Source organism: Danio rerio, chromosome 11, assembly GCF_049306965.1.
Source record: "Danio rerio strain Tuebingen ecotype United States chromosome 11, GRCz12tu, whole genome shotgun sequence".
Taxonomy (NCBI): domain Eukaryota; kingdom Metazoa; phylum Chordata; class Actinopteri; order Cypriniformes; family Danionidae; genus Danio; species Danio rerio.
In genome coordinates, this window is record NC_133186.1 from 24,519,229 (window position 1) to 24,546,280 (window position 27,052).

The 27,052-nt window shown below is 37.5% G+C and overlaps 3 protein-coding genes across 34 annotated transcripts in view; 2 read left to right on the forward strand and 1 right to left on the reverse strand.

The window, feature by feature from the left end:
- Positions 1–27,052, forward strand: part of ppfia4 (PTPRF interacting protein alpha 4) — a 205,733-nt gene that overhangs the window by 34,474 nt on the left and 144,207 nt on the right.
- LOC141376600 (uncharacterized) lies at positions 356–26,479 on the reverse strand. 2 transcript variants are annotated; one of them, XM_073916676.1, is made up of 2 exons: positions 26,188–26,440; positions 356–3,915 (listed from the first exon to the last, which is right to left on the reverse strand). In XM_073916676.1, exon 2 carries the CDS (start codon positions 2,929–2,931, stop codon positions 2,308–2,310), a length of 624 nt encoding a protein of 207 aa, XP_073772777.1. In that variant the 5' UTR covers positions 2,932–3,915; positions 26,188–26,440; the 3' UTR covers positions 356–2,307. The 2 variants fall into 2 exon arrangements, 1 of the variants encoding a protein (XP_073772777.1); XR_012387149.1 differs by lacking the exon at positions 356–3,915 and adding an exon at positions 14,644–16,497 and having other exon boundaries at positions 26,188–26,479.
- Positions 18,789–25,677, forward strand: LOC110439107 (sterile alpha motif domain-containing protein 3-like). Its single transcript, XM_021473511.3, has 7 exons — positions 18,789–18,833; positions 19,747–19,815; positions 21,220–21,296; positions 22,533–23,531; positions 23,648–23,800; positions 23,979–24,071; positions 24,533–25,677. Exons 3-7 carry the CDS (start codon positions 21,264–21,266, stop codon positions 24,851–24,853), a joined length of 1,599 nt encoding a protein of 532 aa, XP_021329186.2. The 5' UTR covers positions 18,789–18,833; positions 19,747–19,815; positions 21,220–21,263; the 3' UTR covers positions 24,854–25,677.

Consider the following 27,052-nt stretch of genomic DNA (forward strand, 5'->3'; position numbering starts at 1 on the left):
TGGTGGCCACTCTTTGTATAACCCTGAATTACTTTTTGATTGGAAATCTTTTTGTTTCTAATGAGCCTCCTGTTTTCGTTTCTGCAAACTAGTTCAGTAAAAAGAGAGAAAGAAGAAATGGGGAGATTAAGGAAATTTGTCTCTATAATAAACACAATGGTAATCTGGTAGTGTTTGAATTGCTTTGGCTTTTTTCAGGGATAATTATTGTGATCTCCTGATTGCAACCGAGAAATACAGGGAAAACGTTTCTAGACTGATGGCGTTTTATGCAGTTCAGCCTTATAATCTTAAAATGTCAGAAAAATCACCCGTTTTGTCATCACTTTAGACATTATGCTAGAGAATCTAGATTAGATTAGATTCAACTTTATTGTCATTATACATGTACAAGTGCAAGGCAACGAAATGCAGTTTAGGTCTAACCAGCAGTGCAATAGCAGCAAGTGCAGGATACAGGTATAAGTTATAAAGTGCAGTTATAGAAAAACTATGGTAATATTTCAAATCAAATCACTTTTATTGTCACATCAGCAGCAGCACGTGTGCTATGATGAGTGAAAAGCTTAGGTGCTAGCTCCAGACTGTAAAAAATACAAATACAGTGCAAATACAACAACAGGGCAAAACACAGACAGTGCAAATGAAATGACAGTGCAAAATACAGACAGTGCAAACACAACGACAGTGCAAAATATAGCAGCATACTCCTAAAAAAACAGGACAATGTAAAATTGACAGCAATATGTAAAATGAATAGGTGTCCACATAGTTGTAGGCAGTATTGTTTCAAGCATGGATTGGTTAAGGTGCAGTGCATATTACATATTAATGGTTTGCAGTGAGGGGTATGGAAGAGTCTGTGTGGGGTGTGTTAAGTGTTCATCAGCCTGATAGTCTGAGGGAAGAAGCTTTCCTTCAGCTGGCTAGTGCGTGACCGGATTCTGCGGAACTGTCTGCCTGAGGGTAGCAGAGAGAAAGGTCTATGGCTTGGGTGGCTGGAGTCGCTGATAATTCTCTTGGCTTTCCTCATGCACCGCCTGGTGTAAATGTCCTGGAGGGAGGGAAGCTCACCTCCTACTACGCGTCCAGCAGTTTGCACAATCCTATGTAGGCCTTTGCGATTAGTGCTGGTGCTATTTCCATACCAGGTGGTGATACAGCCAGACAGGATGCTCTCCACAGTGCAGGTGTAGAACGATGGAAGGTGTAGTGCCTGAGGAAGAAGAGTCGTTGATGTGCCTTCCTCAGCACTGCGTCTATGTGAGCAGTTCATGTTAAATCCTCAACGATGTGTACTCCTTGAAACTTAAAAGTGCTGACTCTCTCCACTGGTGTTCCGTTGATGATGATTGGGGTATTCTTTCTTCTCTTTCCTGAAATCCACCACCAGCTCCTTTTTTTTGCTGATTTTGAGTGAGAGGTGGTTTTCCTCACACCACTGCGTCAGAGTGTGCACCTCCTCTCTGTAGGCCGTCTCATGGTTATCGGTGATTAGGCCCACCTCTAATTCAGGAGTGGGCTGAGAACACAGCCCTGTGGAGCACCAGTGTTGAGAATCAGTGTGGATGATGTAAAGTTGTTCATTCTGACCACCTGGCGTCTGCCTGACAGGAAGTCCATGATCATGTTGCACAGAGAGCTGTGTAGACCCAGATCCATAGTGCCTGCTTCAACACCAGCTTGGCAGGCACTATGGTGTTGAATGCTGAGCTGTAATCCACAAACAGCATTCTCACATATGTGTTTTTGTTTTCCATTTGAGACAGAGCAGTGTGCAAGGTGAAAGCAATTGCATCATCAGTGGAGCGGTTATTCCTGTATGCAAATTGCAGAGGGTCAGTGTGAGCGGGCAGTAGAGAGCAGATGTGCTTTTTAATCAGCTTCTTATGGCACTTGCTGAAGATGGGTGTCAAAGGAACTGTACGCCAGTCATTCAAGCATGTGGTTTTAGCTGATTTCGGTATATAGATGGATGTACTATGAACATTATATACAGGTTGTATTAGCTATGAACAGATTTATAATAAATGAATGTATGTACAGGTTGCTATACGTAATCAGAAGTGTGCAGATAGATAAACATAATTACAAAAGTATATGTGCAGTGGGTGTGTACATAGTTACAAATGTCCTTGTGCATTGGGTATATACAGTTCAAATAAATGAATCAGTGCAATGTAGTGCAATGAATATGTGCAAATTTTAAATGGGCAAATGTTAAATAGTGCAGTGATTGTGAGGTGTATAAGTTAGAAGAGTGTGGGGGTGTATTGGGGGGCCAAAAGAGTCAGTGAGGGGCAGAGTTCAAAAGGGACACAGCTCTGGGGAAAAGGCTATTCGTCCGTCTGCTGGTTTTTGTCCGGAGGAGCCTAAAGCGCTCCCAGAACGCAGGAGAGAAAACAGTCTGTGAGCAGGGTGAAAGGTGTCTCTAAGAATACTGTGTGCTCGGTGCAGACAGCGTTTCTTCTGGATGTCCTCTATGGCTGGCAGTGTGGGCCCTGTGATGCGTTGGGCAGTTTTCACCACCCGCTGCAGTGCCTCACGCTCAGCAACAGAGCAGCTTCCATACCAGACTGTCACGCAGTTGGTCAGGATGCTCTCTATTGTGCAGCGGTAGAAGTTCACCAAGATAGCTGATGAAAGCTGGTTCTTGTTAAGTTGCCTCAAGAAAAATAGGCGCTGGTGAGCCTTCTTGACCAGGCTGGAGGTGTTGGTGGTCCAGGAAAGGTCCTTTGAGATGTGGGTCCCCAGGAACTTGAAGGATGAGACAGGCTCAACGGCCATCCCATTAATGTGGATGGGATCATGTGAGCCTGTTCGTCCCTTCCTGAAGTCCGCAATGAGCTTCTTGGTCTTGTTGGTGTTAGGGAGCAGATTATTGTCTGTGCACCAAGTGGCCAGATGCTGTATCTCCTCCCTGTAGGCCATCTCATCATTGTTGCTGATTAGACCAATCACTGTGGTGTCATCTGCAAATTTATGATGGTGTTGGATCTGTTCACAGGCCTACAATCGATGGTAAAAAGGGAGTAAAAAAGGGGCTCAGCACACAGCCCTGTGGTACACCAGTGTTGAGTGTGACGGTGGTGGAGCAGATGTGGCCTGATCTAACATTCTGAGGTCTGTTATTCAGATAGTCCATAACCCAGTTGCAGAGAGAAGTGTCAATATCCATGTCTCAAAGTTTGATCATTAACTTAGAGGGTATGGCAGTGTTGAATGCTGAGCTAAAGTCAACAAACAGCATTCGTGCATAAGTTTTTTTATTGTCCAGATGTGTGAGATCAGAATGCAGTGCTATGGAGATGGCATCTTCTGTGCTCCTGTTGCCGCGGTAGGCAAACTGATGTGGGTCCAGTGTGGATGGCAGAGAGTCTTTCAGATGTGCCAGGATCAACCGCTCGAAGCACTTCATGGTGATGGGGGTGAGTGCTACAAGGCGGTAGTTATTCAGGCATGTTGGGCTGAGTGTTTCGGCACTGGCACAATGGAGGTGGTTTTAAAGCATGTTGGCACAGCTGCTAGGTTGAGCAACAGGTTGAAAATGTCTGTTAAAACCCCAGCGAGCTGTTCTGCACATGCTTTGAGGACGCGCCCAGGAATACCGTCAGGTATGATCTGAAGGCAGTGTTGCGTGCCTTCAGCAGGGGGCGCACCTCCTTGTTTATCCATGGCTTCTGATTCAGGTATGTGGTGATCTGTTTCTGTGTTGTAACACTGTCTATGGTGGTATTGATGTATTCCAGAACAGAGGAAGTGTAACTGTCAATGTCTGCGTGAGAGACATATGTGGCCTGGGAAGCAAACATACTCCAGTCTGTGTGTTGAAACCTGGAGTGTGGAGTCCATCCCCTCTGGCCACACTTTGATGGTCCTTATTGATGGCTTCACACGGTTGATGAGGGATAAGTACTTGTGGGTGAGAAACAAAGAAAGGTGATCTGATTGACCCAAGTGGGGGAGGGGGGGTCACAGCGTATGCTTCGGCCATGTTTGTGTAAACTTGGTCGAAAGTTTTGTTTTCCCTTGTGTGGCAGAAAATGTTTTGATGGAATTTGGGGAGCACTGTCTTTAAGTTTGAGTGATTAAAATCCCCCGCAACAATATAAGCAGCCTCCAGGTGAGCAGTCTGTTGTTTGCTGATGGCTGCATGAAGTTCATTCATAGCAAGCTTGGCATCAGCATCGGGAGGAATATAAGCAGCAGTTATTATGGTGGAGGTGAACTCCCGTGGTTGGTAAAACGATCTAAATTTGACCATTACAAATTCCAGGTTAACAGAGCAATGTCTCGCAACGATGACAGAGTTTGTGCACCAAGCTTTGTTAATATAAGTGCATTCAAATACTTGCTTTAAAGCGACATTTTTGTGAAGTAACAATGGTTTCTGTTGTTCTGACGTCAGCTGCAGATGTGAATGGCGGGAGAAATTAGTTCCTCTTGCAAAAGGGTTTTTAGACTCTCTGTGTTAGATTTTTTTTTTAATATATACACAATTGTGCCGTCAAACTGTTATATAAATGCAATATCACTCTCGTAGCAGTGCGATAAGGATGTATATAGTCGCCATTGCAGATATACAGCCATGTCGCACTGCTACTCGTGTGATATTGCTTTTATAATATATTGCTTTAATATTAAAATATTTTTTTATTTTCTTTTAGCTTAGTCCCTGAGTTATTAGGGGTCGCCACTGTGGAATGACCCGCCAACTACTCTGGCATTTGTATTACACAGTGGATACTTTTCCAGTCGCAACCAGAAAAGGTTCTGACTTTGCATTCAGGTTCATTACATAAAATTCACAAGCTCTGTTAGCCACACAGTACCTACAAACCCCAAAACCTACATTTTTTCTCACTTGTTCTCTTATGGTTAATCGACTTTTTCCTTTTTATGTGCACAGACATCAGGGAGTCTTTTATCTTTAGGGCAAGCACACAGGCATTAGGTCACATCCACATATTCTCTAGTCTCTCTCTCTCTCTCTCTCTCTCTCTCTCTCTTTCTCTCTCTCTCTCACACACACACGCACACACACACGCACACACACACACACACACACACACACACACACACACACACACACACACACACACACACACACACACACACACACACACACACACACACACACACACACACACACACACACACACAGGCCAGTGCTCTTTAATTGTCACAGATTGGATGCAATGACACACCATCGTGCTGAGTCACACACAATTTGCTTTAGTATATGGAAACAGAAAAAAAGTATTGTGTCTAAATTGTAATTCACTAAATATTAACATAATGTTTGATAGACTCAAATAAAAAAAGACAACACATTTGCTTGTTTGTAACTAACTACGGTGTATCATATATAAGAAATACATACAGAGCTATTTATTTATTTATAATTTGCTTTCATAAATTACTTAACTTGGACGTCTTCATGCAGTGAGTGCTTTGGAACTCTCACTTAGTAATGTGTTTGTTTTTTGCGGTAACACTTTATGATGAGGTTGTATTAATTGTAAGTAACAATGTTGGGGGAAATGCAATATATATAATGTGCGTTATGTAATAACATTACTTTTCCAAAGTAATAAGTAAAATAACACTGTACTTTTAAAAATAAGTGATATCATTTGAGTTACTTAAAAAAATGTAACGCAAGTTACTTTTTGCCTTGCTTAACTGGCTTTAAAAAACATGTTGCAGAATAAAAATGATCTTTGATTTACAAACTCAATAAGAGAGAGCGTGCTGCTAGGGAACAGACAGTCCGCTCGCACTCATCATCATCATCATCATCATCAGGTCTCCTTTTTCACAGCAGATGAGTCAGTATACTGTTCTAGTAACTGAATAACTCAGGATATTGTTTTGTTTTTTAAGTCAGAGGGAGTATTCGATATGTTAGTACTTACTGAAGACGCGAACAGTTTCATGACAACTCCATTTAGTTTAATGAACTGGTTCGACCGCTTTACTTAGAAGATTCGTTTAAAACAAATGATTCATTCACAAATCGCCCATCATCATGCGGTCAGTCAAAATGGCAGCCAGGAGACTTACATTTCTGCAGTGGATTTTTGTTATTTTGATCTCATTGAAGAAAAGAAGTGGATTGTTGTCAAGTGTAGTTTATGTGTAAGTAAGAATCTTGACAACTGCAAGACACACAACATTGAAATTTTTTTTTTTTTTAATTGGATGCCTAAATGTTGGACGACTAAACAAACAAAAAAAAGGTTATTGCTTTTATTGTTGAGGAGACTGTCTACTGCAGAAGTGACTACGTTTTGTAACATAATATATATTTTTTTCCTTTGCAAAACGATTTACACAATTTTTATGGCCACGTGAAGAAAATGATTTAATGCATGAAGCTCAAAGATTTATTTCAATTCATTTTGTTATTAAACATTTTAAAAGTTTTAAATCTGTTATTGCCTGAAATTATTTCATGTTAGTACTCTTAGGCTTTATTGCAGTCTTTATCTCAATGGACAGTGAATTTATTTAACATAACACAACACAAAATGTACAAAAGTAACAAACACATTACTTTACATGCTTTCATTATTCTGTATATATAGAATGTATAGCTCTGGGCTCAGAAAGGTCTCAAAATATACTATTATCCTACCTTATTTAAAGGAAAATTAAGGTGTAGGCTATATGGTGGCTGTTGCAAAGCTTCACTATAAAACAGGTAAAAAAAAACAGCTGCACGTTCTGAAAGAGATCAAAGCTCAGCCAGGTAAGGAAAAGTAACTCAAAAGTAATATAACACAATTATTTTGTACAAAAAGTAACTTATTTGTAATATTGTTATTGTAATATATTGTTGGGTTATATATATATATATATATATATATATATATATATATATATATATATATATATATATATATATATATATTGTAATGTTATATATATATATATATATATATTGTAATGTATTGTTAATATATTACAATATATTATATATATATTAACTCAATATTTCTAATGCACTAGTTTCAAAAGTAACTTTCCCCAACATTTGTAATTAATGCATTTACTAACATAATCAAACAATAAACATTTATTACAGTATTTGTTTACGTTGGATAACCTTAGTTAATGAAAATACAGTTGTTCATTGTTAGTACATTTTAACTCACAGTGCATTAACTAATGGTAACAGGCGTTCATTTGTATTTTAATAATGCTTTAGCAAATGTTGAACTATGATTAATAAATGTTGTACAAGTATCAGTTACTTAACATTAGTAAATACATTAACTACTGAAACCTTATTGTAAAGTCTCACACATTGTTAAAACAACAGTTATCATAGACAATAAAAATCATGTTAGTAATTACATTTACATTTTAAAAATATCACACATCAAAAGGCAGGATCACCTTTGCACTTTTGTTAAAAATAGATCACCGTCTGATCCGCGCAATGCCAAACTGTTTCCATGGTAGCCTTCATAAGATTAATATGGCTCTAGAAATTCACAACGTCTTGTTTGAAACATCTGGTGACTATAGGCAAACGCACGGCATGATAAGTTTCTACAAACCGTATTACATTTGAGATCACTTTAACTGATGCTCATTTGAAAGTCACTGTTCAAGAGTATGCATTAGCATGCTGACCCTACATACAGATTCCTTAGAGAGATGTTAAATCTTTATTTGTGGAAATTGCTATTTAGGCTATCATCTTTTGAAAGGCTGCACCTCACATCTAAACCCAAAGGTGTAAATGGTCAGTGACGTCCTTTCACAGATGAGATTTCACCAATCTCGGTTCTGGAGGGCCGGTGCCCCTGCAAGGTTTAGCTCAAACTTGCCTTATCAAACTTGTCTGGGTGTTTCAACTATACCTAGTAAGCCCTTGATTAGTTTGTTCTGGTGTGTTTGATTAGGGTTGGTGCTAAAATCTGCAGGACACTGGCCCTCCAGGACTGAATTTGGTGTCCTGTGCTTTAAAGGAATAAAATGCAATGCCCTCATTGTAGCTATCAAACAGTCAGCTCTATTAGGTGCATTAGCTAAAAGCCTAGTTTGTTTAAATCAATGGCAAAATGGCATTTTTGCTAAATTATTTGGTACTGGTGAGCCTACTTTCAAATCTAGGGCAGTATCCTTCAACAGGGGGTCTGCGGTGGTAGGGGGTCCACAAATTTTTTGTTTTGATCTTACACTAATCTTCATGAAAAAGATGGAATACAAAATCTACAGTATGTTAACTTGCCTTAAGTTGCAAGGAAAAATAAAAATGTAGAATACAGAAATGTTTGTCGGTTAATCATTAATGATTGTTGAATATGTTGTGAATGCATTTAATATTACATGTTGTTTAAAATGCAACTCTTAATTTTAATAATATAATTACTTTTTTTTAATCCCCAATCTGTCCATTGCTTGTTAAAAACCCCTGAGGTATGAACTAGGCATTCTTTACACACCATGCAAATGACCTTATTTGGCTTTTACACATTCAGCGTAACTTTTGTTGTAAATTTTGTTGTTTAAGTATAAATTATCTCCAAATTTTCAAAGTTTCCACTACAAAGAGAGCAATTCTCTGTATCAGTAAGCTGTGTTTTTGTTGAACTCCCCCAAATGCTTGTGCTGTAGTCTTGAGATTTATTCCCAGAATGCTCATGTCACAATATTCTGACATTAATAATTCCCACCCAAAGGGACAGGCCTAGGTTGAGTTGTTTGACAGCACTTTGTGTGTGAATCCAAATGTTAAGTGCCATCTGAGCCTGTTATGTTCAGTTATTTCTCTTTAAAGGCAATGAAAAGAAATTAATTAACTGTACCTACACATATACTCTCCTGAAAAAAATACTCATTAAATTAAAATGGCAGTCTTTTGCATCTGAAGTCTTTATTTGACTGTCAAAAAGGCTTAGGCTTAGCCAAAAATGTACAAATATGCATAATGGTCATGACTGTAAATGTAAACAATTGTGGAAGAAATGGCATGTGTAACAGTACGTTAGATCTGTGAAAAAGTGTTTCATGGACATGCCAACATTGTGTCTGTGCACTTAGAAAACTGTACATGGGGAGTTTAAACTCACAAATCTATAAAACACATCCATACGTTTGGTTTGCTTTTGTCAGAGTAACTGAAGCACAAGCTGTAAAAGCTCCACCCTCTTCTTGAAAAGAGCATGGATCAACAGCTCATTTGCATTTAAAAAGGCTCTTATGAAAACTTCCAACTCAAAACAAACATACCTTTATACTATGGCATAATATATGATCCATGTGTGTTTTTTTTTAGCTAAAAAGAAAGTCAGACGAACTCCTTTAAACCCAAAACTTAATAGTTTAGTAACATTTGATAGTTTCACTCCAATATGTTGAAATAAATTTGTTTTAAATTATCCATTTTGCTTATTTAAACTGTTGAATACAGTCAGTTCTCACTTTCTCTCTGCCTTTTCCTCTTCTATTCCTTTCTTCCACAGATCTCTGTGACTAATATTCTTTACCACACAACAGTAATCTCCATTGTCAGTGTAATGGGCTCTTGTTGTGTATAACTGATAGTGGGTGTGCATCGGTGTGCCAGACAGGGATGGGCTGTAATTAAAAATAAGGGGCATGCGTGGCACCACGGCCTGTTCTAGAATGACCATGGCTGTCTGGGTCGACGCTCACAGGGACTCGATGACAGGGTCATGTCATTCGTGCCACTTCTGGGAAATAGTGCAGAAGGTTAAGATGATGGCATTGCACTGCCAGCGGCATTTTTTGGAGGAGGTTTTGGCTGGGAATTCAAATGTAGGCCATTTGAGTCATTACATTTGGAATCAGTTGTTGGTGCATAGATAGTCTAATGTTTTCTCTTGAGGAAAGCGTCGCATTGTTTTGATGGTACGGTTGAGCACTGCCCTTATGTGCTATAAAAAGCTTGTGACAAAGTGCGTCTATTTAAGTGTATGTAAACATGACCAGTATAGCTTTCTCGAGTTGGGTATGCTGACCGTTTCACCATTCAGAAGTCATTTTCAATATCTCGTGCCCTGCCTCTTCACTGTCTGCACATTTGTCTCTCTCTTTCCATGTTTTTTTTTCTTTTTTTTTTTTAAATGGCTTGTGTCCAGGGGCCCTGAAAATCCAGTCTCCTTGGAAACAGTGAGACGTTGTGGCAGTTGAAGTCAACTTTACATCCACCCCAAGAGGTGTAAACAGTCGGCGACTTCCTTTTACAGATGCACACATGAGGAAACAACCTTGTCAGATTTAAGGATTGATGGGTTTATTTTGTGCAAGATTTTTAGCTGTTCTCTGGACGAGCACAAATACTGGCAATCAACTTTTCTCTTTGAAAACTGACGAAAAACTAGTTAGTCAAAGGGGTGGTTCAAATCAAAATGGAAATTGTGTCGTTATTGCTTATATACTCCAAATGTTTGATGCTTTGCCGAGTTCTCTTGCCATACAATGGTTTTTTACAGTAAACTTCTAAATGACCCATCTTGGCATATTTCTTAAAGGTGTGGTCCACAACAATACTATATAGTTGATGTGTAATGTAGATGTATGAACATAAACAACATCTCTGAATGTAATACGCTCAAAGTTCAATGGAAAGGGAGACATTGGCTTTTACAGAGTTAGCTTAGAAAAAAGCCTACAGTGAATGAAGTTTGAAGTACATCGAAGTACATTCAGGTTAGTGAGATCCCAAACGCTTCAAGTTATGTGTATTCACCACGCACATACACCCCGTGCAGTGAAGGGGCGTTGCCAGAGGCACTGTAATGTTATAGCAGAGAAAGCTAAAATGCTGTCCAAACGCTGCTATTTCCATGGAGCTTGTTCTGGTGCTGTATTTTGGCTTCCAGAGGACATAACACAAATAAAGAAGTACTTACAGTTTAATTTTAATTATGTTTCAGATAATTATAAATATATATATAGCTAGCATTTGACAAAGGACAGCTTCCAGAATATCTCCCAGTTCAGTGCTGGATTTGGCTAAAAACTCCTCAAAGAAGGAGCAGCTCAAACCATAATAAACAAAGCTGTGGATTGTGAGCCACAACCTGTAAATATTTTTATTTGATAAAATCGATCTATTACATGTACAGTTTCTAGCTTTAACGATAACAATTTAGCTACAAATTCTTATTTATCCACTGTAAACAGCCACAATCTTCACCAGCACATGCAGTGTCTCCATGTGGCTGTTTTCTTTGTGTTCTACATCTCAAATAAAAAAAAGATATGTGAACGTTTCATATAGAGGTATAAACCCACACCGGTCTCACGGTTCGGTTCGGTTACAATTATCATGCCATCGATTCGGTTCAGTTTGATATCTCGATGCATCATGGTGCATTGACGATACATTCCATTCACAGTTTTATATTTTCACAGCACAGTAATTCTTGTACTAAAATGTATAAATATATTTACATACTACATGTAATACAATTTTGTCCTTTAATACAAACAGTCAGATATATACACTGTACCTTTAAACAACACAAGCATTTATAGTAAATAAACAAATATAAATATTCTATTCACTTTCCTTGTCTAGCAAGTTCTTTCTTACACCCCTTTGATTGGTGACACTCTCAACAGAAAGGGCTGCTATTGGTTTTCAATATGCTGTCGCTCTTCACAGATGAGGGACACTGACAAGATGAGGGACACTGATAAACGACAGTGTCGATCACAGCAGATCCATGTTAGACACTGTGGCAAAAACTACAGACACACGCTCATGTCGGTATCCAGAAGTATCGATGTAACAGCCGAGAGGAGAGGAAACATCACGCCAGCAGGTCAAATAGCCAATGAGAGAGAGAGAGAGAAAGAGAGACAAGGGGGGGCGGGTGCCTTTGCAGAAGACTCCCGGAACTTCCGGGAGAATTGGGATGTATGAATATCACGTTTAACAACTTTAGTGAGACGCAATGCAGCGGTATATCCTTGATAAATTGTCCGATGTTCACTGCTCTCTGGAGCTCAGACGAGCACATGACAGTGTGTGTGTGGCTGTGTGTGTGTGGTCACGTGATGTGCATTTTCAGAGGACAAAGGGCTGTTCAGAAATGCTAAGTAAAACACAGTGTGGCTGTGTGTTCATTTTTGTTCTAAAATGCCATTTTAACACTAAGACGTATTAGTGTAAACAGGGCCTAAGTGTGTATTTTTTTCGTTACGGGGGCGGGGCGGAGGATCGGCGATGCCAGCTCAGCATCGTGTTGTCTATTGGCCATCGGCAGTGGACAATGGCATCATCTATTGGCTCAACCCTAGTTGGAGCAATGTAAATACCTGCACTCGCCTCCCTCGCCATAGTAAGCTAGGATGACATATAAGATAAATGACGTCAGTACATAATGACCGGTTATGATTATTACTGAACCGATACCGAATTGCCCACGTCGGCATTGTGGTGCACCGAAGAAACAATCAATTTTGACACCCCTAGTTTCCTATTACTTACACATGCTTATTCTGAATATATGTGAAAGACACTTGTCAGATTTTATTTTAGAGACCAGGCGTGAGGTTCAGCTGTGTCCCCTGTGTCATTTTCTGTCTGATTTAGGCTTAAATTGATGCGGCTCACAGCTACTCTAACTGACATTTTTTACACAGTGCAAAAGCGCGTGGTTTTAGGGGCATTACGCTTTTCCTGGTGACGTGGAGCTGATCCATGAATAATAGCACATTATGTTAGCTGACCAATCAGAGCCTCTTGATGGCCGGCTTTTTGAAGAAACTAGAAAATATGATAGTCGTTTTCATGTTAGCTAAGTAGCTGTATATTATCCAAAGTAAGATACATGAAAACATAATGTGATTTTTTTTTTTTTTTTTTTTTTAACAAATGACGCATGAACACAGTCTTTTGCATCTTAAAAACGAAACCAAGACTTAAAAATACACTCTGGACCACCCCTTTAAAAGAAAACTGCTTTCAAGTAAAAAAATATGTCATACTTGTTGGCAGAATGATTTTGCTAAAATTACAAAATTCAATTGTAATTTTACAAGAATAAACTGTAAATTGTTATTGCAAAAATGGTGATTCTTAAGATGTGTGAATACAAATACAGAACACCATCATCGTAACTCAAAACTAGGGACAAAATACATTAAATCGTTAAAGAAGATTTTACAAAGATGTAACATAACACCTAAATTTACATGAATAATAAAAATTATAACTGTATTTCCTCAGCCAAATTATGAGTTCATTTTTGGGATGAAGTTGCAATTAATTGCTTGTAAAATATGAATGCTTTTGAAGAATATAGTTAAAAATCTGTGAAGTACTTAATTCACGCTCCCTAAACTGAACGTTTAAGCTCCCATGAATTATTCAGAACATGATTATTTATATTGTTGGACATTTTCTTTAAAGCTTTTCAACAGCTAATGCCAAGAGTGCATTGCATGCGTTATGCACATGCTGTGTTTAAAAATGTGTCATTTTAACCCTGTAGGCCATAAGGTGCTGTCATGCATTTCCATGCAAACTGGCGAGAGCAAATGACGGGCAGACTATTTATAATTTGTCAGTCAGTTATGCACTGTAGTATAGAATGTGTATGTTATGTATTACCTGTTCTTTAAGCTGGATTATTGTTTTTTTTTACCATCATACAGGGGAGATCAATTTAAAAACACTTAATCTCATTAATTAATTGATTAATTCATTAATTATTCATCAGGGGTCACCACAGCAGAATGAACCGTCAACTTATCCAGCAAATGTTTTGCACAGCGGAAGGTCTTTCCTGAAGGAAAATGAATGAATTAATTTTTGTCTCCAACGATTCTGAAAAAACAATAATACCCCACCACCTTTCCACCAGTCATCGTTTTTGCTTCCATATATGCCAGTTTCAGATGAAAATCTGTAAAATCATGTGCTGTGACTTCTGCTGCATGGTACATGCTTGATTTATTGACGTGTATTAGATTAGGCATGATTTTAAAAGCCCAAAAGAGAATGTGCTTTTCTATTTATGTGCTCAGACACAGAACAGAACACAGACATGTGTTAGCGATCTCTTAATATTTATTCACAGAACAAACCCTCATTTTTATTCAATAATTAAACATAAAAACGTGATAATAAAAATGCATGTAATAGTAAATAGAATCTGTGTGGCTCTTAAAGAGACTATATCCGGGCTATATGCCTGCTGCCAACTGTCTTTATCACTATAAATCAAACATCGTTTCGGACTTGTCTGAAAATCATTCGTTTGCATATTGGGAAAGATTAATGTCCTCTCCATTCCTCCTGTACACTGTGTGAATGCACGCAAAAGGACACATGACAAAGCAGAAATTCAGAAGAAGAGTCATCTGAGTTCAGTTCAAAATCGAACCCAAAATCACACAGTATATGCTAGGGTAGCACGTTGTCAAACTATTTGGCATCGTAATATGTCTAATGTGAAGCATCGCGATGGATGATGACATCGTCGTCAGAGGTGGCAGTGAATTAATTATTTATTATAATAATTATAATTAATGAATTGATAACAAATTAATTATTTGTAACCTACCATTTGAAATACCTGAAACGCATGGTCTTTGTTTTTACCCATAACCAAATCATAAATAAATAAAGATAAATTACACACAAAATATCACCTGTCAATCACTTTTTCCATGGCACTGATCTGTGTCGTTATAATGGCATTGACAAACTTAAAATTACTAAGTACAAGCGTGAAAGCAAAATATTGAAGTAGAGTACTGACGCAGTGACATGTTACATGATAAATTCAAAAGACAGAAAATCAATTAATCTTAAATATCATGTTTAACAACTATAATGAGTCACAATCCAGCGGTACATCCTTAATAAACTGTCCGACGTGCACTAGGGTTTTGTTCTCAAGACTGCCTGGAGCTCAGACATGCACATATGCTAGAGAGACAGATAGTGTGTGTGTGTGTGTGTGTGTGTGTGTGTGTGTGTGTGGTCACGTTTTCAGCGGTATAGTGTGGATGGAGGGCTGTTCAGAAAATGCTAGGTGAAACGCCAGTGTGGATTGTTTTTGTTCTAAAATGCCATTTTAAAACTGAGATGTAAACGGGGCCGTGTGTCTTTTATCACGAGTGAGTTGCTGCTATGACAGTGGGCGGGACGAAGGATCGCGATGCTGGCTGAGCATCATAATGTCTATCAGCCATCGGCGATATACAACTGCATCGTCTATCGACCCAACCCTAGTGTATGCTCAGTTTAAGAGGTTTGGCATGAAATCAAAATTAAAAATTCTTAAATGTATACATGTATAGTATTGCTTGTTATGAATGATGTAGCAGTGCACTTCATTGTTTTGTAAAAATGTATTTTGCCCTCATAATCTTTGATATACAATACCATAACCTTCCTTCCCCCCTCAAAAGGACTTTTCTTCACTTCTGGTCACATGGAATAATTTTAGGGAGGGGCTACTTTTCTATTTTCGTCTATCAGTCAATCTTCCTACATTTTGTTAGCAATGTCTTTTTTCCAGAAATCCAATTGGTTCCCAAAGGATGAAATTATACACCACCATACAACATTTTTTTCCTTTTTCAGAACTGATTCAATTGAATGTACATCACAATATGGGGAAAAAGGGACAATCTTAACATTTGTTTCATGCTGAAATTAAGTAATTTGCCTCCATGTGCCAGATTAACAAAAACAACAAGGAGGTATTCAAAAGTGTTCAAATTTTTGTTTATATTTCATTTTTTATACTTTGCTTCAGAATATACGTAACTCATCATATACGATATGCTTAAAAATGTTAGGATATTAAATATGACTAAGCAGTAAACGTAAGAAATTGCAGCTTGTTCTCCTGCGTATATGTGTATTACTCCTGTTTAAATAGCTGTCCTGTCCTGACTCATATAGTCAGTTGTGGAAGAGTGGGGTGTGGTGTCTCTAATTTCAGACACAAAGAGACAACACTGTTTGCCAACAACAGTGTCATATAAGCCCAGTAGGGGGCGACTCTGGCGTAAACACAAACACACACACACACACACACTCTAACCACACCTCTAACTCAATGTGATCCTGCTCGCACACAGACGATAGTGTTGTTGAATTGACATTGTGTTGACAGATAATAGATTCTTGTGAGGTGCTATTTCAAGTCGTCATTCGTTCATATTACAGCTCTTGTAGCTTGCGTTATTTATGTTGAGAATTTGCAAAGTAAACTGCCCCAGATTAGTCACGACTTGAGGAAAATATTTCTTCCAGCCTCGTGAGATCAAGACAACGTGGTACATAGTAAAAAAAAAATAGTGCTTCACCACTCCAGAAGCATTACATCATACTAATGCTAATCCACAGTCTGGCTGAGTACCGTGGCTCTTCATTATTCATAGAGCGAGCGCAGAGGCGCTGGAGCTCTGTTCATGGGCTGTGCTGTCAGGATCACAAGCTACACCAGTCCTGGGCCAAAAATACCATCCAGATGCTTCCGTTAAGACCTTGAGCACAGAGAGAAGTGCACATTTATGATAGTGTCTTAAACATGAAATTCAAAAGGAAAGTATGTGTCTGCTCTGTATTGAGATATTTGAATAGTTGGTTATGCCATCAATTTTAATTGCACAAGGATGGCATTTGCATATTGCATATTACTTTGAATTCATTACTGTCAGCTTTCCCACGATTGGTTGAAGTGAACATGTACAACCTCGTTGACCCTGTTCGTTTTTTAAATACACATTATTGAACATATTAGCTTTTATATATATATATATATATATATATATATATATATATATATATATATATATATATATATATATTAAAATAAAGTAAATAAATTTAATCAAATCTCAAAGTGAATAAGAAGGTTTCAAATGCAAAAACCTCTAAGTGCTATCTAAAAATTTCTTCTACAACGAGCATTTTTGTAGCCTCTAATGGTTATGTAGGGCTGGGCGATATTGCAAAAAAAAAAAAGTCACTATATCATGTTTCATATCATATAATATTTTCATTTATTGAATACTTTTTAACAAAACATTTAGGAATATTAGGGTTGTTATTTACCCACTTTGTTTTAATTTACCTACACTAATTCAAATAGCTTTAATAGTCAAAAACAAAAATATTTAAACTAAATATCTCTTTATAATAAGTGTTAAAGTGACTCTTAAACTTGATAAATAAAATGTTACAAAGTTTGTGCAATAAAGTGTAAATACTGAACAATGAAAGAAAATTTTAAGGTGCCATTATAATGATACAGTAAACCTCCAACTCTGTAAACAACAAAAAATATGATAATTAAATCTGAGCTTTCAAATAAAGGAACCAGCCATCATAACTCAAATACATACTGCGACATTACAAATTGTAAAGTTGAATGACTATATTTCGTCCTATGCTAAAAAATCTTTGAGATAGTGTGCTAGTGGCTGGGATGCACAAGAAAAGAAACCAAAAAGCCACTTTGGTTGACATCCCTAAATCCTTTTTACTTACAATCTCTTCAGAGCTGCTAGCCACCATACTCATTTTCGAGTGTGTTATTATTTTGACCTGAAATGACAAGCATGTGGATTCCTTGAACATTTATAATGGACTTTGCACTCGCCTTCCCCTGGTGTCCCTCATAACTAGGCGATCATTTTCTCAAAGGATGACAAATAAACAAATTATTTCTGCAGCTATGATGTACGGTTATCTAGAAAAGTAAAAAGCACTGCATTGTTTGGGTGCACTGTATTTGTCTAAGGTAGTTAGTCAGCCATTATTACTGAAATGTGTATATTCCATACAATGTGTACAGCAGATTGGTTAGTTCTACTTACATGAATTGTGCTGCCCTTGCTGGATTCTGAAAAGTTCAGATGTTTTCAACTTGCTGTAACTGGAAAATTTGCAATTTGCAAAAGGACGATCCACTTCTCAACCACCTCAGCCTCCACTGGTGCCAAAGTCTATACCAGAGGTAGCCAAACTCTGTCCTGGAGGTCCAGTGTCCTTCAGATTTTAGCTTCAACCACAGTTAAACACATCTGAGCCAGCTAATCAAGCTCTATCTAGTTCTTCTAAAACTTCCAGCCAGGTGGGTTGGGGCAAGTTGGAGCTAAACTATACAGGACACCGGCCCTCCAGGACCGAGTTTGGACACCCATGGTCTATACCATCCCAAAAATAACACTGCAATAAAGACAAAATTATACAATTTTTATGATATTAGTTAATTATATTGGTCAACAACATTCTTAACAACCATAATTTGAAAATCAGTACACATCATTTTTAAAAGTAGAATTTAAACTAATTGTAATTAAATAGACTTTTTAATATGTACTGTTTTATTTTGTTATATAGCTAGAGAAAAAAATACAGTTTACTATTTTAATGATGGTCATTTGTTGGTTAATTTAAATTTTTTTCAACTTTATAACAGTACATCACTGTTGATAATTTTATGTAATCTCAATAGAATTGATTTATGTTTAGAAATTCATCCAACAGCTTTTTTTAAATCAACAATCCTCTTTCACTATCAAAGCAATTTGTATACACTGTTATCCCTAAAGTTGAATTAATTCAAAATATTTAGATTCAATAAACATAAATGCCAAAGTTTTTTCTCAATTACTCTATTTGTTTAGTTTGTTGTACGATTTGGATGATATTTTTGATTCTACTGGAATGTTTAAATTGAATGTATTTAACAGAGCTTATTCTAGTCTGTTGTCAAAGGAACGAATTGGAAGGGCAAATGTGACAGGCTCTTTGAACTGACGTCACTGGTGGAGACCGCGTGAGCGCGCATTTTCTAATGTCTGTGCTGGACACTGTGAGTATTAGTACGATTTCATACTTTCGTCCCAAACAGCTAATACATTGTTTTTTGTTTAACAAAGTATGTAGCGATTAGAAAGAAAACTACATGTAAGACTAAGCTGTGTCTAACGTTAGTTTCATGTTAATTTTTGATATGCTATTGTTCTGGTCTGTCGCAACCGCCATTACCACAATTATAAATAGGTCTAAGACGTTCAAAATGCCAAGACATGCGTAATAGGGTTCGTGACATGTGAAATATAGTATGTAAAAAGGTTAATATAAGTTTTGAATGTGTAAGCGTGTTCAATTTCGCTACGTTATAACCGATCGCGGCCGCGCATTCTTAACGTTATATAAACGTAGAGTTACCATCTAACATTACGTGACAACATCGTCACATCTAAAGTTTAATGTGGACGTTGCATTCGATAAGTTATCCTCATTAACAAAAGCTTTATCTGTTTTGTAAACTGATTACTTTTTTCAGTGATGGTAGCTCTTATGGCGGCTCACTTGACTGCGGTTCAGAAATGTTTAGCTAACGGTTAACATTAACGCGGATAAAGCGCAAATTTATCACTGACCTATTCGAGCTTTTTATATATATATGTATATATTTCTCCGTTAGTGAAGTATTAAACGTAGATTGCAATGAGATTTGACCCTTTCTTTGCATGATAGAAATATTTATCCATGTTAGCAGTTTTCAAAGATATGCAACCTCGTGCTCCTCAGCATGGCATTAGCAAGTGCATTTTCAGTTAATTCGATTGAAAAGCTAACGTTAGATAAATACCTGTAGCACTCTGAATATTTTTGTGGTTAACAATAGCTGTTTGTGGAAAATTTCGTGATAACAGATCAAAATATGTAAATGTGTTGTGTCAGCTCGTAATCTAATGTGTATTTCTGTAATTTTGCAGATTACATAAAAAGCAGATTTGCACATTACAGAAAAATCAGAGCAAAGCCAACCAGGATGAGCTGGAAATGTAAGTATTGCACATTTTCTTGTGACAAAAGAGGGTACTTATTAAAACATTATAGAATTAAACATGGGAGCTATGCAAGAAGCCAACCATTTCCATGCATATATCAGGAATGTTTGTGTACGTTCAAGTCTTTCAATAGCCTTAAAATACACTTATCTCGTGTTCATACAGAAAATGAAAAACAACAGTCTAAAACGATAATTAAAGTGAAGTTTCGCTGTCAGCGTTGTGATTTTTTTGAACCCTGTCAGATTACTGAATATTTTGCCCACCTTCAGCGTAGACATCTCAAAGACCACCAAAAAGTTCAGTGTCCATTTCAGGGCTGTAACTTTGAAAGCAGTGTATGTTCCACATTCAGTGCACACAAAAGCAAGCATCACAAAGATCAAAATGAGACACTGTTTAAACCAGAGTTAATAGTAAGGATAGAGAGTAATGAGACTGAAAATGACAGTGTAGTTGACACTCAGGAGGAGCATGCTGCACAGGAGATGCTTCTAGGTGAATTTGACCAAGATGTTTTGAATGCAGAAGCAAGCGAGACACAATCTCAAGATTTAAGACAACAGTTACAATTTAATTTAGCTGCTCTTTTTTTAAAAATGCAAACCATCCTTCACATACCAGAGAGCTCGGTTCAGGAAGTAACTCAACAGCTTTGCCAAATAATTCAATTGTCCCAGCCACTTTTGCAAAAGAACATAAAGGCTGTTCTTCAGAAGCACTTTGGACATGTAGATGAGGCAGTTGTGAAAGAGGTGGTTGAGGTTGTGGCAGAAAGTGACATATTGTCTAAATCATGTGGAAAAAATGGATGTCTTGCAACTAGTAAAAGAAGAGCATCATATGTAATGCGCAACTTTGCTCTGGTAATGCCTATGGAGTTTGTAGTTGAGAAAGGCAGAAAAACTGTAGCATATGTCCCCCTCTTACAGATGCTACAGAAACTATTGAACAAAAAAGACATTTTGGATAAGGCTATGTCAAGACACGAACATAAACCAGATGAATACAGGACATGTAGTGATGGCTCAGGCTTTAGAGGGAATGCCCTTCTTAGTAGTGATGAATTCACAATCGCTTTGGGTCTATATATTGATGATTTTGAAGTGGCTAACCCTTTAGGAACATCTAAACGAAAACATAAGATGTGTGCACTTTACTGGGTCATTGCAAACTTGCATGGAAAATACAGATCCACACTAAACTCTATTCAGCTTGCTCTCTTGTGCAACACTGAAATAATTAAAGAGTATGGTTATGAAAGAGTTCTGCACCCACTTCTTTGTGATTTAGCCACTCTTGAACAGCATGGTGTCTACATTGAGCATCTTGGTAGAAGTGTTAAAGGAACGGTACTCTATGTGTCAGCAGATAACCTTGGTGCTCACTCTCTTGCAGGATTTTCTGAAAGCTTCATTGTGGACAAGTTTTGTAGATTTTGCATGGCATCCAGGACTGATGCACAACACAAAGAGGTAAGATCTGGTGCATTTCAACTTAGAGGTAGAGATACACACAACAGGCAGGTGCAAAAATCACTGCATGATCCAAATGTATGTAGAGAAACAGGTGTGAGACGACAGTGCCCACTCACATCAATTTTAGAACATTTTCATGTCATTGGTGGTTATCCCCCTGACATATTGCATGATGTTTTCGAGGGAGTGGTCCCAGTGGAGTTGTCAGTTTGCCTCAAAGACCTGATAGCAAAGAAATGCATCACTCTAGATGTATTAAATGAAGCCATCAAAACATTTCCCTATACGTTCACAGACAAAACTGATCAGCCTCAGATGGTTTCAAAGGGCTTCTCAACCAAGGGCACAATTGGGGGAAATGGCCATGAGAATTGGTGTCTGATTAGGCTTCTTCCTTTTCTTATTGGCCATAACATTCCTGAGGGTGACAACACATGGGAAGTGCTCATGCTCCTCAAGGACATTGTTGCATTAATTGTGGCACCTCGCTTTACTGAAGAGTCATTATACATCCTTGAGTGCAAAGTGGCAGAGCATAGGAATCTTCTGCAGTCAACCTTCCCTGACTTTACACTACGACCAAAACACCACTACATTGAACACTACACTGAACTAATTAGGGTACATGGTCCACTTACTGAAGTCTGGACAATGCGTTTTGAAGCGAAACATAAGTTCTTCAAAAAGGTTATACGTGATGCTCAGAACTTCAAGAATGTTGCCATGACCCTTGCAGTGAAACATCAGAGGGCTCTTAGTCATCAGTTGGACTGCAGTTCTTTTTTCAAACTGGGTGTGGAAATGACCAAGGTTACACAAGTGTTAGTTAACACTTTCCCAGAGAACATTCAGAGAGTTCTTGGTCAAAAATTCCCTCAAACTCATACACTTCTTGTTGCACCATCTGTCTGCATTAATGGGATTGATTACAAGACAGACATGATACTTTCAGCTGGATCATGCTCAGGGCTACCTGATTTTAAACAAGTAACTCAGATTGTTGCAGTAAATGCAGAGGTACATTTTGTGTGCAAAGTCATGACATCATGGTATTTTGAGCACCTTCATTCATATGAGCTTTGCTGCCCAGTTATGCCATCTTTTTGTGTGCTTCAACTTGAAGATCTGAATGATATTATTCCCCTGTCAGCATATAATGTACATGGTAAACTGATGGTGACATTGAAACGTTTTATTCTTTGCTAAATTGGATCTTTTGTCATTTCCCTCTAGATGGCCTCTCAAGAAATCATGATTTTGCGCGTTATTCTCACAGAAGCTGATATCAGAAAAGTCACACTGACTTCAAAGCCATGTTCAGTTGAAGATTTGATCAACTGTCTCAGAAACACTCTTGGACTGAACTATAATTTTACATTGCAGTTTCGAGATCCTTTCTTTGATCATGAATTTTGCAATGTAACTGCTTTGGAAGAGCTCCCTGAGAAGCCAACAGTAAAAATTATCCCAGTGCTTGAATTGGTGTCAGTGGCAGAAGATGAAATGCAGTCATCAAGTGAAATATCGAGTAATGCTCCAAGTACTGCAGATACAGTACTGATTTCTGAATCACCCCAGAAAAAGAAAATGCCATGGCCTGATATCTTCTTGATTCCGAAATTTTCGGTCGACGTTGAATTCAGGCTGCGTCAGGCCAATTTAATCTACTTGAAGGATGGAACGCATCTAAAAATGACAAAAGAACTGAAACATGACATTCTTCAGAAACTTGCTGAAACCATATACTCCTTCAAAGCATACCCATCTGCTGACGATTTAAAAGGTGTTGCAAAGGCATTGGTGAATACCCACCCCTGCCTTCAAGAACCAGGATCGCCTTCTGGACACTGTGGGTGGACAAACAGTTTGAAAGACAAAATGGGAAATTACAGATCCAAAATGAGAAGCCTTGGGCACACAGATGTCACAGTTAATGCAGGAAAAAGAGGAAGATACTCTACTAGCAGTGATCCACCTAACAAGAACATAAAAAAACCAAGGAAAGGAGAGGTCAACTATCTACCTAACCTTCCAAGTGGTCATGATACTTCCAGTCTTGAGTTGCTCAGACAGCAGTTAGCAGATGAAACGAAGAAAAAAAAACCTGATGCTACCTTCATTAATCAGAATATGGATGTGACTCTGTCTTTAAGAAGACAGGAAGTTGTGATCAACAAGCCTCCTGTAAGCCAGATACTTCAGCGTTGGCCAGCACTTTTCACTGAAAGTCAGGTAAAGTGTTTGTAATAAAACTAATACAGTATTGATAAACATGATAACATATTTGATAGTTGTTCATTTTAATGTTTCTCTGTTGTTAATTTACTTTTTGTGTTTTACTACTACAGGTGTATCAAGAATTCAACCGAATAGTTGGGAAGAATCTGAAGCAAGAATTCTATGGGTCTCTTGATCATCACTGCCCACAGCTGATTCAGATCTTCAGGTCAAAGAGAGGTCTCACTGGACAGATTTTAAGCAGTCTTCTGCTAGATGCCAAGGTTTGTATATGCAATTGTTTGTACATGCCATTGATATAAATCGATGCCGTTGTTTCCTGTATTTTGAAATTGATATAATTACTTTTGAAATCCTCAGTAACAGACACTAAATAATGATACATGAAAATTGCCTTTCTCTCATGTTGACATGATACAATGTTTCTCTGCAACACCTCAGGCCTCTGACCTCAGTGACATGCGATGTGTTGTCATTCGAGGGCTTCCAGTACTTCTTGGTGATGACCCATCTGAGTTCTTCAAATCATGTTTTGTAAGTATCATTGATAAATTTTTTTTGTATATTAATACAAGTTTTTTGTATTATGTTTCTTAATGTGCATCTATATTAGCAATAACAATAAATAAATCACCCAAACAATGTCTTATTGTAGTTCATTAATAAATGGAATAATGATAAACGAGGAATTCGAATTCATGTTATAACACCTTTAAAACTCTAATATGCTAAGTAGAATAACATCAAATCTTTAGTAATTTAATTGTATCAAATAATTTAATGCCGTATGCAATGACTCGTATACAAAAAAAAACCATTTAATGTTTTGTGGTATCTTTATGTTTTATATATTATTGAATACTGGATATGTTTGGGGATACAATTCACAAAAATGCTTTAAATACAACTAAAAAAATATTCAATACAATTAATATATATTAAAATCAAATGTACACCTCTAAGATTTATTTTTGTTATCTGTATATTGTTGTCAGGCTTCTGATGATGGAGACTCATACCAACATGTGCCCGTTGGAATCCTTAACCGGGAAAATGAAGATGCTCTGCAACCCCTGTCCTTCCGCCTCCACCCATCCTCAGTGGGAATCATCTTGGAAGGGAATGTTGTAATGGACAATATAGACAACATACCCCAGGCCATGTGTCTTCTTTTTGGTTTAACTTATGCACTGCACCTAGACTACCCAAAGTGCATGGGCAATACCCTTCTTTTCATTCAACAAGTTCTGCTGGGTTTGGGTAAGAAGGAGCTGAAGGGTAAGATTCTGGCTGTCAAAAATCAACTTGCCATGTAAACAGGTACAGAAAAGTCATGTTCCTTCAGGCTTGCTGTTCTGCTGTAACTGTGATGGAAAAGTGTAAAACTTTGCCTTAGTGTTTGGCAAGTGTTAATGTTCTATAATGATACGGTGTAATGTAGGATTGTCACAATACTGGAATTCGATACCAATTGGTACTGAAATTTAAAAAATGTTCATTCCCGCTTACATTCAAGTGCTGTTGAGCGTGTTGTTAAACAGCACTGATTTGCCATTGTGTTCACATGCTCAACAGAAATGACTGTGAAGGTGTTCGGTTTACCTAACTCACCACTTTTTATTGAGCGTAAACCCAGATACAGGGATACTGGAGTGTTTAAAGTCAAGTTAATCAGCTGTCTATAAGCTGACAAGCAATCCGCTGATGAATTATGGCTTTAAAACGCTCATGGGTCCCTGTATCTGTGTTTACACTCAGTAAACAGCAGTAAGTTCAGTGATCCGATGACCACAGCCATTCACAGTCATTTCTGTGGAGCACGTAAACACAATGGCAAATCAGTACTGCTTAAGAATGTGCTTAACAGTGCTCAAATGTTAGCGGGAAATAGACTTTTTTTTTTTTTACTTCAGTACCGATTGGTATTGAATTCCAGTATTGTAAAAACCCTTGATATACTGTGGTTGTTTAATATTTAAATATGTTTGTAAAAACAGTTTAAATGGTTTTAAATAATTGTTTTAATACGATTTATAGTAATAAATGAGTAATTGTTATACAAGGCATTTTCTTGTTTTGTCACTTGTTTTTAAAAGTGATATTTCTAAGTGATTTCAAATAAATTGTAAAGTAAATCTTTCATCTTTGTCCTTGTTTGTAATGTAGGTGCATTTTCAATAAATAATTTATAGTGAATTGTTCAGGTTAAATTAATATCTGTCAACATTTAGGTCAACATTTTATGTTTTAAGCCTATACAGGTTGATTGAACTTAAAATAATTATGGAAACTCGCTGCCCTAAAAAAGCTAATTTTGTTTTGTTGAAAAAACAAGACTTTTTAGGTTTATTGTACCTAAGATGTCAATAGTGTGCACTAAAAACCTTTATTTAGGTCAACTGAATGTTTAATTAAATGCATTTGAAATAATGAGTACAATAAACTTAAAAAGTTTCGTTTTTTCAACAAGACGAAATTAACTTTTTTAGGGCAGCGGGTTTCCATAATTTTTTTAAGTTCAATCAACCTGTACGGGCTTACAGTGTATTTAGCTATAATTTAGTAACATAATAACTTATATAATATTTATAATAACTTTCATTTAATAATTTACACTGATATATGATTGTCTATACAATTAAAAAAAAACCTGCTAATGTTGTCCACCCATTACGATCAGTGTTTTGACTAGACAGTCCTCAAGGTCAATGAAACTCATCACCTGTCCGTCCCGAACCGCAGCTGCACCACTTGGCTGTCTTCCAGACCCATCCTGTAACACTCTAAGAGCTTATAGGATCATTTCACATGTTCACATATATGCTGAGATGAATGCACACACAGAAATCTGCAGCAGAGACGCTTTAAATACAGCCCTGAACTCTTTCGTCTCAGATGTCTCTGGGTGGCCGCTGTAGCTCTTTCCTCTCCGGGACGTGCCTGATTTATTTATGAAATGTGATTTTTCTCTTCCGGCTGGGGAACTGAAGCTCCTCGCAGGTTAGCACTGTTGTCTAAAGGCTGTCTGGTGCGAATGCCATTAAATCAAAGACTGAGGTAATGTTTGAATTAAACTAGTATGTTTTTATTTGACACCATGCTTTAAAATGAAAACAGTTCTCATTGCAAAAAGGCTCCATCTATAATACACAAATGAAAATGCATGTCTTAAGATAAAGAAAATAGCTATTACTGTACGCTCAAAAAAAAGTCTGCTTTAAAATGAGCTGAATCAACACAATTCTTGATGTTTTTAGGGAACAGCTAATTTTTAATGAAACACAATGTATAATAATATTTGTTATAAAAAGTATTCATTATAAACATCACACAGAGGCACAGCTGTGGAGACTATAAGATGAGTCTAAGGGCCCACGTACCTTGGGGGCCCACATATACTGTATGTCAGGTCTCAAACTCAATTGCTCAAGGGTTTTGCTCCAACCCTAATTCAACACAGCTGATTTAACTAATCAAGGTGTTCAAGACTACTAGACACTAGTCTTAAACACCTG

Excerpts from the sequence above, each read along its gene's own strand:
- LOC110439107 (XM_021473511.3), top strand. The coding sequence starts at position 21,264 with ATGGCATCCAGGACTGATGCACAACACAAAGAG. Across the intron at positions 23,532-23,647 it reads CACTTTTCACTGAAAGTCAG|GTGTATCAAGAATTCAACCG; the intron begins GTAAAGTGTTTG and ends TTACTACTACAG. Across the intron at positions 23,801-23,978 it reads GTCTTCTGCTAGATGCCAAG|GCCTCTGACCTCAGTGACAT; the intron begins GTTTGTATATGC and ends GCAACACCTCAG.
- LOC141376600 (XM_073916676.1), bottom strand. The coding sequence starts at position 2,931 with ATGGCCTACAGGGAGGAGATACAGCATCTGGCCACTTGGTGCACAGAC.